Source organism: Mus pahari, chromosome 5 (genome assembly GCF_900095145.1).
Source record: "Mus pahari chromosome 5, PAHARI_EIJ_v1.1, whole genome shotgun sequence".
Taxonomy (NCBI): domain Eukaryota; kingdom Metazoa; phylum Chordata; class Mammalia; order Rodentia; family Muridae; genus Mus; species Mus pahari.
In genome coordinates, this window is record NC_034594.1 from 135,408,894 (window position 1) to 135,425,618 (window position 16,725).

General features: G+C 38.8%; 1 protein-coding gene across 2 annotated transcripts in view; it reads left to right on the forward strand.

Moving 5' to 3' along the window:
- Window positions 1-16,263, forward strand: part of Vamp4 (vesicle associated membrane protein 4) — a 28,130-nt gene extending 11,867 nt beyond the window's left edge. Inside the window, exons 5-8 of one of the 2 annotated variants that reach the window (XM_021198478.2) lie at window positions 5,958-6,058; window positions 7,238-7,317; window positions 10,950-11,001; window positions 15,202-16,263. In XM_021198478.2, coding sequence (XP_021054137.1) covers window positions 5,958-6,058; window positions 7,238-7,317; window positions 10,950-11,001; window positions 15,202-15,230 — 262 coding nt within the window. In that variant the 3' untranslated portion in view covers window positions 15,231-16,263. Of the gene's footprint in view, window positions 1-5,957; window positions 6,059-7,237; window positions 7,318-10,949; window positions 11,002-12,867; window positions 13,473-15,201 lie in introns of those variants that run through there. The other variant, XM_021198476.2, reaches the window with a different exon arrangement.
- The last annotated feature ends 462 nt before the right edge of the window (window positions 16,264-16,725 follow it).

Here is a 16,725-nt window from a genome sequence, read left to right on the forward strand (position 1 = left end):
GAATTGTTGCTAGACTTCAGCCAAGTGGATTTTATCATCTACATATGTAGCCTTCAGACACAGCATTCTTCATCAGTACTTGGAAGCTTTGAGAAACTGTCTAATGATGGACTTGTAAAGTACACATGGAGTGGAGTGAAGCTGGCCTCACAAGCCATTATCTCAGGGATTTAGTGGATTCACAGGACATTCTGCATATGTGTATGAGAGTATGCCTGCAAGGGTGTCGGTATTTAATTGTTGAGCCAGAGTGACTATCCATCCACATCATCTATCCATCTCTCATATCTAAAGTATCCCTGGAATAGAGCAATCTAGAGACGGCTGGGTTTTTTGTTCAGCCAGTATACTTTGTTTCCATCTGAAATGCTTCTGCAGAAATGAATCTAATGTAGAATATGGCCCAGTGTGTCTTTAGAGCCGCACACAAATGACGTGTATATGGAAACTATTACTGCAACTTTAACAATCACAGAATTTTTTAATAAAAAGGAATTATTGAGTGGTGTAGTGGTTCTTACTCTAGAGCTGAAGGCTGGCTGGATTTAGTTAGAAGTCAGTCATCAAACGAGCAAATTGTAGCTTGATGACTGTGTCTCATGAACACTAATCTCACACAACATGACTCAACAGTGTGTACAGCATGACACACTAGCCATGCCACATGCTTAAGGAAAACTCCCTGACATTAGTACACCAAATTGGTCATTTTATTCAACTAAGATACATTGTTACCACTTAATTTATAATAATTCAATAGAGTATTTCTCAGCTGTATAGATCAGCAACATTGTTTGGATATACATAAAATACATAATTAAAAACAACCAAAAAAAAAAAAAAACAACCCTCTTTTGGTCAACAATACCTTAAAAGACCACAAGATGGGGGTATTAATGGAAAATTAGTGTTTTCTCTATAAAATAAGGAAGAATGTGTGTGTGTCTGTGTGTTGCAGGCATGGGATTTTTTTTGTTTGTTTGTTTGTTTGTTTTTTAATGGAAGAGCATTGACATTATCAAGTACATGGCTAAGCACTGCATGCCGTGTAAAGTGTTTGAAAGACTATCACATTTAATTCTCACAAGTGAAACAAATTATCATCCTCATTTTAAAGGTGAGAAAATCCGAGGCTGAAAGAGCCTTCCTTGTAAGTAGCGTACACACATAGTAAGTGACAGGCTAAACTGCAAGGCAGCTCAGAACCCCTTCCTCTGTGTGACCGGTGACCTTTTCTAGTCCTGTATGGCCTAAGGCCAGGAAGCTGTTTCACCTCTTCTGTAAGCTGTTTTAGTTCTTAATTTTCTTTCAGCTGTGGCCTTATCTCTCTCCCACTCAGCTGCATAGCTTCTAGATCTAACAGTCTTCTTCCTTTGCTGCCCCAGTTCTTTGAGTCATATTCAGTTCACCCAGGTGTTGAAATAACCCTTCCTCTTACATATATTCTCTGGATAAATCCAGTATCTCCTTTACTGTGCCCAACTCATTCTTTTCTAAAAATTTTAAGTACATATTTTTAAAAATATATTTTATGTGTATGAGTGTTTTGCCTGCATGAATGTGTATGTACCATATACATAACTAGTGCTTGCAGAATCCAGAAGAGGGCATTATATCCCCTGGAACTGAAGTTAGGGGTAGTTGTGAGCCACTAAGTTGGTGGTGGGAACCAAGCCTGGGTCCTTTGTAAAAGTAACAAGTGCTCTTAACTGCTGAGCCATCTCTTCAGCTGCCATACACACCCCCAGTTGCTTCTTTACCCTCAGAATTGCTTTGGATGTTTAGCTTCTTTATTTCCATATGAATTTAGAAATGTTTTTTCTATTTTTGTGAAGAATGTCATTGGAATTTTGGTGAGAATTGTACTGGCTGTGTAGATTGCCTTTCACAATATAGCAAATAATCTCTGAACTCAGGAAGTCTTCTTTTTGTTTGGTGTTTTCTATAGCTCTTCACCCATGCTTTAGAGTTTTCAGCATAGGGTCTCTCCCATCTTTAGTTACGTTTATGAATTCATGACTTCAAACTGTGCTACAAAGCCAAAGTAGAACACCATTGTGCTGACACAAAAATAGATACAGAGACCAATGGAATAGAAGACCCAAGGGAAAATAACCCTACACAGTCACATCCATCCCACTCCTAATAAAGGTGTTAAACCATGCATTAGAGAAATGCTGCCTCTTTAATAAATGATGCCGGGGACACTGATATCTACCTGAGGAAGACTGAAACTAGATCCCTTTCTCCTACTGTGCACAAAAAGTCAGTTCAAAAATGAGTCTAAAGACCTTGATGTAAGTCCTAAGACTTTGGAACTACTAGAGGAAAGCACATGGGAACATGTGCAGAGCAAGATAGGACTGGTGGCTTTGCATCAAATTAAAGAGCTGTGGAGTAGGACCGAGTCAACAACAGGATGAGAGAAGATCTTTGCCAGCTGCTCCCCCAATATGGGATGGGTAGCCACGTTAAATAAAGAAGGAATAGCAAAAGGCCGGTAATCTGGCTACTAAAGGACACTTGTGAAGATGTACACATAGCCAATACATTCCCAAAAGGAATGTACACCATCTTCAGCTGTCAAGGAAATGTAAATTAAGTCTACCTTAAGATTTTACCTCAGCAGGGCAGTGTCAGCTCTTGTCATTATCCCAACTCTCAGGAGGTAGAGGCAGGTGGATCTCTGAGTTGGAGGCCAACCTGGTCTACAGACAAAGCTCTAGGACAGTCAGGGCTGCACAGAGAAACCTTATCTGAGGGTGGGAGAGGGGGAGGACAGGAAACCTTAGCTGTGGGACAGTGGTGAGGGATTACTTCACACTAGTCAGAATGACTGTTGCTAAGGAAAAGAAACAACAAATATTTAAGAGGATTCAGGAAAAAATGGAATCCTGACATACAGCTGGTAGAAACGTAAATTACTCCAGCCAATACAGCGATCAGTGTAGAAGTCCTGGGGGAAGTTAAAAGTAGCTCTACACATCTGGACCCCACCCGCAACCCAGCAGTGGACAGGCAGGGCAGGAAGATCAGCCCGGCTTGTCCTCAGCCAAGTAAGTTCTGAGTTGAGGCAAGCTTGGATTGCCTAAGACCCTATCTTTAAAAACAATTCTTAAAAATTGAAAATTTTATGAAAACTCATGCTCTAGCTATATTCCTCTGGGTATGGACACCCCTTCCCACCCTCCAGAAAACCCCTCAGAGGCCGTCTAACACAGAGAGGTATGTGGGGCCTTTCATCACAGCCTCCGTAAGAGCAAAGTATGGGACCAGCCTAGGCGCCCATCAGCAAGTGGAGTTGCAGGGCTCCCCTGTGTATGTAGCCTTGGCTGTTCTGGAATGCACTCTGTAGACCAGGCTGGCCTGAATTCACAGAGATCCTCCTGTCGCTGCCTCCTGAGTTCTGTGACTAAAGGCACGCACCACCACACCTGGCAGCAAATTAATTTTTATTCAGATGTCAAGAAGAATAAATAACATTTACAGAAAAGTAGGAGGAACTGGAGATTAGTATGTTAAGTTATATGTTAAGTTATATATGTAAGTTATGTTATCCTAAAGCTAACACATGTTTTCTTGTGTGGAGTCTGGTGGGGGGGGTGAAATGGACACAGGTAGGAGGAGGATAGGAATGAGAGAAGGCAGGGAGAGAGGGTGAGAACAGACAGTGCAGGGGATGGATATGCTCAAAGTGCACTCAAGAAAAAGTCATAACCAAACCTATTTCATTGGGGAAGGGGAGTGCCGGGGGTTGCTGCAGTCTGCCTTGACCTATGGAGTCTTTTGCTTACAGCAATTTGGACACATGACTATTTCTTCAACCTTTTGGTTTTATTTTAAAATCATGTATAGTATCGCAAATTAATATTCATAATAACTATTATCTGTCCGATTGTGTGTAGCAGCCATAGTATATTTTGTTCATTTCTGTCTTGCTAGTCAACATTTGTGCAATATACAGATGACTACCTGAAAATGTCCAGGCTTGCCCCAGACTCATATGTAGCTGTGGATAACCCTGAACGCCTGGTCCTCCTCTGCCATTCAAGTACTAGGTATAGGTGGACAGCAACATACCTGTGAATATTTCTCATTTTTTTTTTTCAGGAACTTCCATGTTGATTTCTGTATTGGCTGTGTTAATTTACATTCCCACCAACAGTAGAAGGGTTCGCCTTGCTGCATTCTCACCAGCATTTGCTGTGAGCATAGACTTGCTCTCATTTTTAATGGTTACAGGGTTTCCTGTTACTGCTTTATAGCTCTCTAGATACTAGGTCCTTTTTACACACTCTAGTGTTAACTTAACCACGCAAACATTTACAGTACCCTGCCATAAGCCTGTTGTAAGTAAATCCATAGGCACTCTCACTTCTGTGTGTGGCTGAACTGGCTGTGTTTTAGCTTTAGGATTAATAAACTGTATTAATTGTATATATGAGTAGTTATATAAATATTTATGCCACTGTTCTTTAGTAGAATAAACATCTTTAGCCCTCTGTTTGGATAATTAGTATTTGCAGTAACACATCTCGTGGAGATTCAGTGGCCATGTCAGATCTTTATGCACATCCCTGCTTGGTTGAGTTAGTTAGCCTTGGAGTCTTCAGTAGAAAGATGTGTGGATGGAGAATTCAGGGAAGCTGTGATGAATCCTGAAGACTATAGATAGTTCATGGGTATGCGTAATGTTTCTAACGTAGGTGGAGATGAGCTCATCAGTCATAGTAATTGCTCCTAAAATGTGATGGCACTGCCTCTACATCACCTATGTCTGAATGGGCCCTCACCTTGTTTTTAAAGCACCCACTTTGACTGGCTCAAATAAAGGATAGAACTCCTTTTTCATAATTGCATACGACTGGGTTAATTTGTAGGGGAATAGTGTAGGACAGGACAGATGATCTCTCTGCATATCTTCTCTCTCTCTCTCTCTCTCTCTCTCTCTCTCTCTCTCTCTCTCTCTCTCTCACACACACACACACACACACACACACAAAGACAAATGCATATTCTTATTTGCTTAAATATATGTGGGTTTCTGTGTGTATATAGTTGCTAATAGTCATTGTGCTTTAAACATTTTTTGAGTTATAAGGGCCAGAGATTCACTTTATTTATCTTTTTATATTTTTCTTATTTAATGCTTCTTATTTAAATATTATTATATGAAGTAATTCAAGATAGGTATTTGTCTATGGATAGAACTTCAGAGGAATACTAGACATGCAAGTATGTCTGTGTTTTTGTAGGAGGTAACTCCTAAATGACAGATAATGAGAACATTTGACTAATTCTTAAGTTTGTTTCAGTTTTCATTGAACACTCTGAGTTTGATTAGAAGAGGCTCCCATCAGATAAGGAGGAGAATATCTTCATCTACAGACTGAATTGTTTTGTTTTGTTTTTTGCCTATTAGTGAGCATTTCCCAATATTCTTTGGTGCTCCAAGTTGTCTTGAATCTTGCTTATGCTGAAGAGAAAACTAATGAGCACCGAAGAGTTACATCCATTGGGTATCCAGTGGCTCGAAGGGGTGCTATACATTTCCATTTTGGAAACTAGATATTTTTCATTAGCCTTCAGTAAACCCGATCAAGCACCGTGGTAAGTCTTCTGGTTGAAATGCATTGCAAAGGAAGGTGGATTGTGATTACTAAAAAAATGAAACATTTAGAGTTGCATTGAGCATTCTGTCAGTGTCTGGTTTGCTTGTGAGCTACAGTGAAGACAGAATCAAGACTAAACATAAGCTGACAGTTAAGTATTACTTTAAAGTATATCCTTCGACCTTAATGACTTGGATATTCAGACCCAGAAATGGAAGAGCAGTGCTTAATTTTATAGTTTAATGATAGCCCTTAGTTCTCTGAGAATTTGCCACATCTAGTAAAAGTTCTAAAAGTGTGGGGTTTTCTACAAGAAGAATAAATGTTACCTTTTTTTCAAACTAGTGTTCAGAATCAGGTGGATGAAGTTATTGATGTAATGCAAGAGAATATTACAAAGGTAATTGAAAGAGGAGAGAGGCTAGATGAACTACAGGACAAATCAGGTACAACCACTTGCTGCGCTTCTTGATGTTGTGACTGTGTGTAGCTAATGCATGCCTTCCATTTGTCTCGCCCGCCCGTGTTCAGGAATCATGGCTTCGGAGATTAACATTCAGTTCTTAAGCTGGATTTCCATGGCTTAATTTCGGCCATTAATGTAAATTACTGTACTGTTTACTTCTTACTCAGATAAGAATGGAGAGTTTAAAACTTCATTGCCAAAAGTTAAATCCTCTTTTCTCTTGCCCGGTCATATATGCTTTGTGTTTCTTAGGACGTCAAGATGTTAAAATCTAATCCATTTTTTAGTCCTTTAAATTTGCCTGCTATTTCTCTTTTGTCTTCCCTGGGACTTAGGTAATCTTTACTTTCCGATGGATGTTAGTCTCTGTGTCTGTGATTCCTAGCACGCAGTTGGACTTCAGGTTTTGTTTGGATGATGACTTACGCTTCCCTGGAAACTTACCAACTATTGTTTACAGGCAGATGTTAGTCTGAGCCTGTAATGGTTCTTGGCACATGTTAGCCCTTCTTGCTGTGTGAATGTATGCCAGATTCATTCTTGATAGATTTGCTTGATTTTTTTTCACTCAAAATCAGTTATCTTTGTTTTCTAAAAATTAAATTTTTGTCTGTGTGCAAATTTTTTCTAGAGATGTGCCAAAGTATTTATTTTGTTTCTGGTGCTGGGATCTAGTGTGTACAATCAGGGATCTGCCCGTGAGCAGCAATCCCAGCCCCTAATTTAAAAACTTTTATTATGTTAATTGTGTGCGTGTGTTTGCATGGGAGCACTTATACATGTGTGCATGTCGGAGCTAGAGACTTGACTGTCCTTCCATCACGTGGGGCCCTGTGTATCAAACCTGGGTCATCAGGCTCTGTGTCCAACTTACCTCCCCCAACTATTCTTGTTTTTAAACTCTATCTTCTTACCAAGATTAAGACCCTAAGAAGGATTCTGGAAATCTTGAGTGGGTGTCAGGGTAGGGGTGGGATAGTTGACAAACTGACCTTCCACTGTGTTTTCCGTTGTTTTGTTTGTTTGTTTTAATGTAGACTAATAGACTTTGTGGGAACCAAATTTTAAGAGGTAGAAATTAATGTTTATCTTTGTATGACTATATAAAAGAATGCTGTTATATCATTTAACCCTTCTCTCCACCCTCTGTGTGATATAGAAAGCTTATCGGATAATGCAACTGCTTTCAGCAACAGATCCAAACAGCTTCGAAGGCAAATGTGGTGGCGTGGATGCAAAGTAAGTGAGGGATCGGGGGAGGGGCAGAGAAGTTGTGAGGAGAGGCAGCAGCTAGTCTCTGAGCTCCTGAGGACAAACACTCTAGTGCCTCGCTTAAAGCTTTCCTCCCCTAGGAAACCCAGAGGAGCAGAGCAGTGCCTGAAAGGCTGCGCTCAGCTCTCTCCATTTAGTGCCTGCATTGGTAGCGTGTCAGCATCTGGAGAACACACTTCCCTTCTTAGACCCACTTCCACTTCTTCCTAGCTCTTAGAGAACAGTTCACTGTGTTCAGAGCGGGTTTGGATTTGGTGTTTTGTTTTTTGTTTTCTTACTAGAATGAAAATTTGAGGAAAGTGTGATTTTTTTTTTTTTCATAGTGGGAAAAATAGTAGCAATTTGTATGCCAGAGACTCTCCTAACAAAAGATTAAGGAAAAAGTCTCATTTTATTCTTCATAATTAATTTTTAATAAGGACAGATGGAATCACTGCATACTAATATTTCTGCAGAAATGAATTTTTCTCTTAAATATGAACAATCATGAAAAATATCTTAAGATTTTTCAAAAAAAATTATGTCATGAGAGCAAGTGTTTCCTTTTTCATCTTGAATCTAGGTGTGTGTTTTTATTTTGCCAAAATCCTTAAACATGGATTTATTGTTTTTAACCCCTCATTTTAGGGTTCAGCAATAATTTTCTAAACCCGACTTCGTTATATGTTAAGAATATCTTCCAAAACATGTCTTGGATTTACTGAGTTTTGTCTGGTTACCTGTTAAACATTCTGTTCCCAGAAATAGAAGTGAAGAAAGACAAGTTTCATTGTTCTCTTCATAATGAAGTTTTTTTCCCATTTATTTTTGTTTGCTTCAGAGGATAAATTTTGTATTTTCTTTCATTTCTTCTTCTTTGCCTCCTCCTCTAATGTTTTAAAGAGATTTAAAAATACATAGGATGGTTTTCTTCTTTTTTTTTTTTCTTTTTTTTTCTTTTTTTTCTTTTTTTTTTTTTTTTAGGATGGTTTTTTAAACAGGCAAGGCCTTAGTTTACCTTTGTGGACCACTAATAGCATCAACCATCTAATAAGCAACATTGTATAAATAGCAAGTACCTCCTACTTACCCTCCCTAAGGGCTCTGTTTCTTCAGTCTCATCCTACACTATTAGTCATTGTGTTCCTGTTCATCTTGGGAGGTTCCCCATGCCTCTGACTTTTTGGATTGACTTTCATCATAGTGATTTAGGAAGGCTATTATAGAAAAGGAGATGGGAAAAAAAAAAAACAAAACGACATCAGAGACTGCTACTTGGGGAAGGGTGTGGGGTGGTAATGGGCAGCCGCTGCTGATGAAGGAGCTTTGAGCAGGGGTGGGAATGTGTCTGTCTATGGCAGTTTTAGATAGATGGGCCCTGCTCCAAATTAGAAACCCAAGGAAGAATAGACTATTCAGTGCAGGTTCTTTACACTTTTGTTGATATTTCCATTTAAATTTTGTAAATTTAAGCCTAGTAATTTTATATTAATAGGACAAATTAATATATGCTTTAGGAAAGCTACTCTTAAATTCCATATTATTTAGAAAATATTTTTAGGTTAAATAAAGAATTGAAGTATATTTTAGTGTAAGCTCATGTTCAAGACTTTTTATATTTTTAAGTTATAATTAAAGACCTGGGCTTTTATATCTAAATTCCAAAGCTTTTTGTATATTTCTTGGGTGACATTGTTGGTGTCATGGCTGCAATGTCATGAAGTGTTAGCAGTCATTCTATGTTTAAAACATTTAATTCCTACTTTTATTTATAATTGTCACTAGAATGAATCAGCCTTTTATAATATTGAATGTACTGATTTTTTAATTTTTGAAATGAACCTTATAAAATCTTGGAAATAAAAAAAAATCACACACAAAATTAACCAATAAATCTTGATGGCCTTCCGTGTAGTTAGAACAGCCACTCTGAAACTGTGGAGGCTCACACTGGACTTTACACTTTCATGGTCTAGTACATTCTTATGCACTGGTCCACTAGAACAGTGAGTGTTTTTTAAGATTGGCTGGCCTGAGCAAGATTCTGCTGAAGGGACCCTGATATAGCGGCCTCTTGTGAGGCTATGCCAGTGCCTGGCAAATACCAAAGTGGATGCTCACAGCCAGCTATTGGATGGAAAACAGGGCCCCCAATGGAGGAGCTAGAGAAAGTACCCAAGGAGCTGAAGGGGGCTGCTACCCTGTAGGTGGAACAACAATATGAACTAACCAGTACCCCCTGAGCTTGTCCCCTTCTAGCTGCATATGTAGCAGAAGATGGCCTAATCGGCCATCACTGGGAAGAGAGGCCCCTTGGTCTTGCAAACTTTATATGACCCAGCACAAGGGAAGGCCTGGGCCAAGTAGTGGGAGTGGGTGGGTAGGGGAGCAGGGGCGGGGGGGGCGTATAGGGAACTTTCGGGATAGCATTTGAAATGTAAGTAAAGAAAATAATAATAAAAAATAAAGACATAAGATACCATCTCAAAAAAAAAAAAAAAAAAAAAATTGGCTGTCCTGAATGCAGAGATTTCCAGTGAGTTCTCTGCCCCTAGTGTTGGGAGTAAGAGCATGCCTGGCAGCCACAGCCGTTTTTAGTTATGTACAATGAAAATGCTGGATGAAAGCAAGGCTTTTGATTTATCAAGGAAATAAAATTAATTTATGTAATGTATGATTTTAAAAAACGATGGAATGGTGATTGTGGCAATCCCATGTAGAGAGATAACATGAGCTTAAAGTGTCAAGCAGCTGACTAAAGTGTGATCTTAAGGCTTCTCCTTCTCACTTGAAACTATACAATACTCTCAAATTACTTAAGTATAGCTATTCATAAAGAAAATATAGTCCTAAAAATGGCAATTAAAGCATTGTGAAGGAAGTAAGCTGAGAAAACAACTCTCGGGTACTCAGGGAAAACTGTCATGGTACCTGCTGCTGTGTGTAACTGTCCCCCATGGAGCCTGATGCCATATCAATAGCAGTCCCTGCTCCATGGCTGTTTGCCATATTGTCTCTATTGTTGCTTATACACAGTGAGCTGCAGACTATTTACCATGGCTCTTGGAAGAGAACCACCAGATTCATTTTGCCTTACTATACACTCGTTCCATTTTGCTGTTGGTTATTAGTCTCGTCTATATGATTTATCAATTTATTATCATAGGTTGCCTATATAGGGACAACTCCATGTAGAGGATTTGGAATGATTCATGGGTTCAGGCATTCATGGGGCAACATAACTGCAGATAAGACAGGACCATTTACATAAATACTACATAGCCAGCTGCCTGTGGTTTCTCATCTAGTCCTGAGCGGAACTGCAGAAAGTACAGTTGTGTGGCTCACATTAGAAGCAGGCCCAGCCCTGGGAAGGCTTCTGTTGTGGCTGCTTACTGCATAGTACAGCCTCAGGTAGTGACATCCAACACAACCGTTTTGGCTATTTATACAACAGTACAGAACAACTATCATGTTCATGTGAGAAATAGAGAATTGGACATCCCTCAGTAAATGTGCCTGGTTGTTAACGAGGTTGTGGAGACCAGCAAGTAGCAGAACAGATAGTCTTGTCTGTATTAACAAGTCAACTCTTTCATTTGCCTTTTTGTGTGTTCTAGATAAAAGCCATCATGGCTTTGGCTGCAGCAATCCTTTTGCTAATGATTATCAGTAAGTATTTATTGGATCTCTGTTTCTTGGGCTATTGTGTTTTGTAAGGCTTAGAGTTTGATTTGGTCTTGATTTTTTTTTTTTTCCAGAGACATAGTCTCACTATGTAGCCCAGGCTGTCCTAGATGCCACTGTGTAGCTCAGGTTGGCCCTAGCTCTGGCTAGGGTATTATGTTAAAAATCAGTTTAATTCCCTTTAATTTTAGTTAACCTAATATATGGAATGTCAACATTGAATAATGGCATGACTTGGCTAAGGAGCCAACCTTTACCTAGAATCTGTCAATCCCTGAAAAATGCTTTTTAAATATATAACCTTCTAGGTGATTACGTATGTGTGCATTTCTGTAGGGAGTCCATAAGTTTTGTTAGATTCTCAAAGGGTACTCCCTCTCCTGCCCCTCAGCCATACCCAAGACACAGCACAAAACTCAGCTGGTCTTTTTATTTATTATTTTTTTAAGGCTAAATCTGGTAAGTGTTATACTTGGGATCAAAATACAATTTTCTGTTTGTTGTATTTGAGAGACAAACCCGGTTAATTTCTTCAGATGATCTTATATGTGTGCATATAGATTTGTACTTAATTTTAGTTCTGAAAGTATAACTCCTCTGATTTTCTTTAATATTCTTTTCAAAGTCAGAACATTTTTTTGTAAGTACCTTTCTTCAAGGTCTCTTATGTTTACAGAGATTTTATGAAGAACTAGAAAATTGAAACTAGAAAAATTGAAAAATTTTTTAAGACTTTTTTAAAAGAGAATTTTATAAAGTAATACAATATGTGTCATTATCTAGGCTGTTGTGTGAGTTTGTTCTCTAATTGAAGCGTATTTGTAAGCCCTGCGTTAGTGCCCACATTACTTCCATACTCGTGTGCAGATGCTTTCAGAGCAAGAAGAATTTCGACTTCCTTGACCCACAGGTTTCTAGCCAGGGTCAAACGCAGACCTGCCTTTTTATTCCAGCTTTCATAGCATCACCAATGTCTTTTTCATAGACTGCATGGTCCACGCATATGTTGACTTTATGGTTTGAGATGGACCTCGAGGATAGTCTAGCAATGCTGTCCCATTACTAAGTGTTAGCTGGCTGTCATACACCTTAACAGAAAGTATGTAGGCTAGGTAGTGTTCAAGGATAAACTAAAGTGCTACTGGCCTTGACTTCATAGTAATTTTTTAATTGATGATATCTATTAAACATATGTCTTTTAACGGAAACACTTAAAACAAGGTTACGTATTAGTAAGTGAAGTAGCCAGAGGCTCATGGGAACTTAACCCTGCATTTTTCCTAGGAGTATTTTTCAGTATTCACCATATCCATTCATGATAACTTGGTAGACAGATAACAAGATAGATACCATGCAAAATGCAGACGAGCATAGAAAGGACCACACAGTCCACTGTACTCTCACTATGGCGCTAGCTGCTGTCAATATAATTATTATACTAGCAGAACTAGATTAATAAAAGTAGATGCTTTCAGTCTTTTCCTATTGATATGTAAGCATGATTTTCAAAAGCTAAGATCACATCAGTTATATCTAATAAATATTATATGCATTTTGTTCCTATATTGTTAAATATGGTAATAATATTTTTACCATTTTGTAATAGTTTATTTGCTCAAGAGGCCTGTGTTAGACAGCCGGGTTGTTGATGATACCTTTGCATTCATAGTTGTTTTAGATCCAAGTCTGGCCCTCATTTCCCCTTTAGTGGCCAGGGCCTGCCTTAGGGCTGTGCTTCTGGGTTAGTGTGACACGGTTCGGATTCTGATGCATTCTTTTTCTTTTTGTTCTTTTCTTTCTTTCTTTTTTTTTGTTTTTTTTTTTTTGTTGTTTTACTTTTTTCTCTTACAGTTCTTATAGTTGTGAAATTCCGTACTTGATTTGATGACAGAGACCCTCATTAAACAAGATCTGGGACAATAATATTTAAAGATTGCTGCATAATGTAAATGAAACCTATGTATAGAACTTTCAATTTTTCTTTTTCAAGAAACTAAAAGGCAAGTACCAATTCAAATTGGAGCATTGAGAATATCTAATGATCATCTTTCCAACTAATAAAATGTGTTTTGAATAATTATATTTGATGCAAAAATAACTCTATTTTGCTTTATTCCAAGGATCTAATTTGAAACTAGATACTTGCCAGTTTGTTATTTGTATATATAGTTGAACCCTGATGACAATACCCCTACTTGTGTTTTAGTTGCATTAAAAACATTATTGCATCAAAGTGAGAGTCAGCCTGGTGACCAGGAAGCCTATGTAGAGTCCTGACTCTTTGCTGCAAGCGATGCATAACCATCCTGTCAGTATTTACAAAAATGTCATTCTTTTCAGATTGTAGTTGCTTTGCAGGCAATTTCCACATTTATGGATTAACAAAAGCTAAGCGTTGTAAATGTTTCCGCCTTCAGCTCTACCTGAAAACATTCCAGTAAACCTATTCTGACTGTATAAGAAAATACGTGGTAATTTTTTGGTATTTGGATTTTGAAAATGGGAAATTCAAACAGTGTGAAAATCATAATATGGTACCATAAAACTGGAGATAATAAAATTATTGAAGAATGTCATTGGAGTGTTTGAAAACAAGCAATATGTAGCTCCCAATCTTGGTCCAGTTGGTTATCAGTTAAACTACAATAAAAAGGGACTAATTCTGATGTGAGTAAGTGAAGTCTGCAGGTAATTTTTTTCTTGACTTAATTTTTTTAATGGTTTTCTCTGTTTAATCTTAACTAACCCTGTGCCAGAGGTGCTGAAGTTTGCACAGTCATGTGCCTCTCACGTTGTATTCTCATGTTCTCTGACACTCCTGAGGAGATGGGTGTTACAGGTGTTCAAACAGCTAGTGTCAGTAAGTAGCCAACTGTCAGGAGCATAGGTGACTTCACGTAATCAGTCAGTGACTGATGCTTAGGGGCCACCATTGACCCCAGCCTGCTCTTAGAACAAGTTGTGTTCCTTGTAAAGAGTGCTGGCCTCTTAATATCGATTAAACAAGTCAAAGTGAAGATGCTTCTTGATGTATAGGGGGAAAGGCAGAGACCACAGGAACTTGTTCACATGGACATCTCAAGCTAGAAATAGAGCTCACAGGAGTGGCCAGGATTTTGGGATGGGGTTGGGGGCAATGGTCCTGTGTAACAGATATTACTTTCTGTGATCATTTTAATTCAAAATGTATAAAACAATTTGGATTTTTCTTTGTTTAATTCTACAATGGTTAATACTAACAGACAAAATGTTTAGATTGGAAAGAAATTTGAAAAGATGGAAGCCAGATTAAGCGGTAGCCTGGGCATCTAAGTGTAATTGCTGGAGTTTACAGTGTGTTGCACACTGTGGAGAATAAACTCTGGCCTTCCCACCGTGCTCGTCAGTTCCCGTGCGCAGCATCTGAACTGAGAATATGTCATTTGGAAAAAGATGGGCCAAGGAGTGGTCTCCATCCCAGCAGCTGGCGGTTCAGGGATGGAGATGTTGCCTCCATCAGCAGAGCTGATCTCAGTGTGTCTTGTACCTTAAGCCATAAGTTCCACTGCTTGGTTGGAAATCTACTGTCACTGAGTGTCTGTGAGTGAAGATGAAGTGTTGGTTTTGTTTTGTTTTTTTTTCTTAAAAAGACTCCAAATTTCAATCTTTTAATTTAGTATGCCACTTTTAATGAAACAATTATAAAACATAGAATTATAAAGTTAATTTAAATCATTAAGTATAAAACATTATTTAACTACCTATATATGTAGTTGTTTATATTTAAATTTGTCACTTCTGAGGAAACCGTGTTGTCATGGGACTGAGGATTTTACAACAGTGATGGCTTCAATCCCAGTTTATCACTTTGTCCCTTTTGGTCTTATGTAACCTGAGACCTTACAATGACATTAGGGTGAAATACTGGAAATGTGGGTGTTTCTACAATAAGAAGCTGAGAAGAGCCAGGTGTGATGGCTCACACCTGTAATCCCTGCTCTATGAACACTGAAGTAGGAAGGTTTCCCTGATTTTGAAGCCATCCTGGGCTTCATGGTGTGTTCTGGACCAGCCTGGGCTATAGAGTAAGAACCTATCTGGGGAAAAAAAAAGCCAACCAAGCAAACAAATCAGAAGAGAAACAGTTGTCAGATTGATGCCAGACCTGCCTTCATTCCCTCCTTAATCATTCTTTTTCTCATTCAGCTCAGATCATCCTGCACTTGAAAAAATGAAGTTTACCACCATCAAAACTATCATTATTTAACAACAGTGAAGATCAACAGAAAAATTCAAGTAGCTTTGCTAATGTTAGTTGATGCCCAGTGAAATCAGGTCACCACTGCTGTGCCTGATGCGTGCCCCTGTGGTTTGTCTGTAACAGAAGCCCCTTCCCTTGCAGCAGTTTGTGAAGAATGGGTTCCTCCTCATCATAACCCAGTGTTAGTGCTGCCTGTGGTCTTTTGATTCCTTTGTCCTAACAAAACTTACTGGGAATTGTCCCAAAATTTTATAAACTGGGAAATGTATTGATTAAGAGAAGGTCCAGTACTGATGATGGAACATTGTTTAAAATGGAGAAAGGGTAATACACACAAGATGCAGAGGTGCCTGTAATGGCGTTCCTGTAGACTGTCCCTACAGTCTACTCCTGGGTTCTGTGTTAGAAAGTAATGTTGCCATTCTGCTAGCAGAAACTGGCACCTTTCTGTTCTGTATGGCACGTGGGTGTCCTGTACATGTAAGCACACACAGGGTGAGGCTCAGATGTGACAAGAGCCTGACCTCTGTCCTTGTCACTTAACACCTGTTCTGTGTCCTGTCAGCACTGTAGTCCAAACAGACTTGTATTTACATCTCATAGATATTTTATGGCTAGAAAATACGCAAGAAGTTTTTTTAGTGTTGAAAACAAATGTCATTAGATGTTCTTAGTTGTATTGAGTCAGAGTGTTCTAAGTTAGAGACCGGACTACTATCAGATTTTGTGTTTTCACCTAGAAATGCTATTGGAGTCATTTTTACTTTTCAGTGAGTGATAGTAAGTGCATGAGTCAGTCTAAACACATGAGGGTGGGGGTTGCCAAATAACAGCAGAAAGGCAGTGGCTCAGAGGAAACAGAATGGGCTTATCTTAGTCCATACAAATGTGCCTTCCCTTAGACTGACAGGGCCTGAGTTTATCTTGTATGTCTTGGTTCTTTTGGTTGGTTGGTTGGTTGGTTTTGTTTGGTTTTGATTTTGGTTTTGGTTTTGGCTTTAGTTTTGTTTGTTTGTTTGTTTTTGAGACAAGATCTTTCTGTGTGACCCAGACTGGCCTCAGATGCACACATAGCCATCGGCCTCCCACATGCTGGGATTAGAGGTATGTGCCACCACACCCTGCAGCCTTTTTCTTTTTGTTCAAAGAATTCCTGGGCTCAAGTTATTTTTCCAACTTAGCCTCAGAAGTAGCTAAGACTACATGTGGGCACCAGCATGAGCAGATGGGCCTTCTCTTTAAGCCTGATGTTAGTCTCACCTGGATATTTATTTTCATATGTCATGCATATAAATATAAGAATAAGGGGTGGAACACACTTTTTATACTGGCTCTTGTTTTATTTTACAAGACTACTTAGAACAGGTTAGCAGAAATGAGAAGAAAAACATTGCTAATCTAGTTGGGATAAGTATAAGCTTAAGCTTATAAAGCAAGGACCACACCACATTCTTTCTCTCAGCTACAAT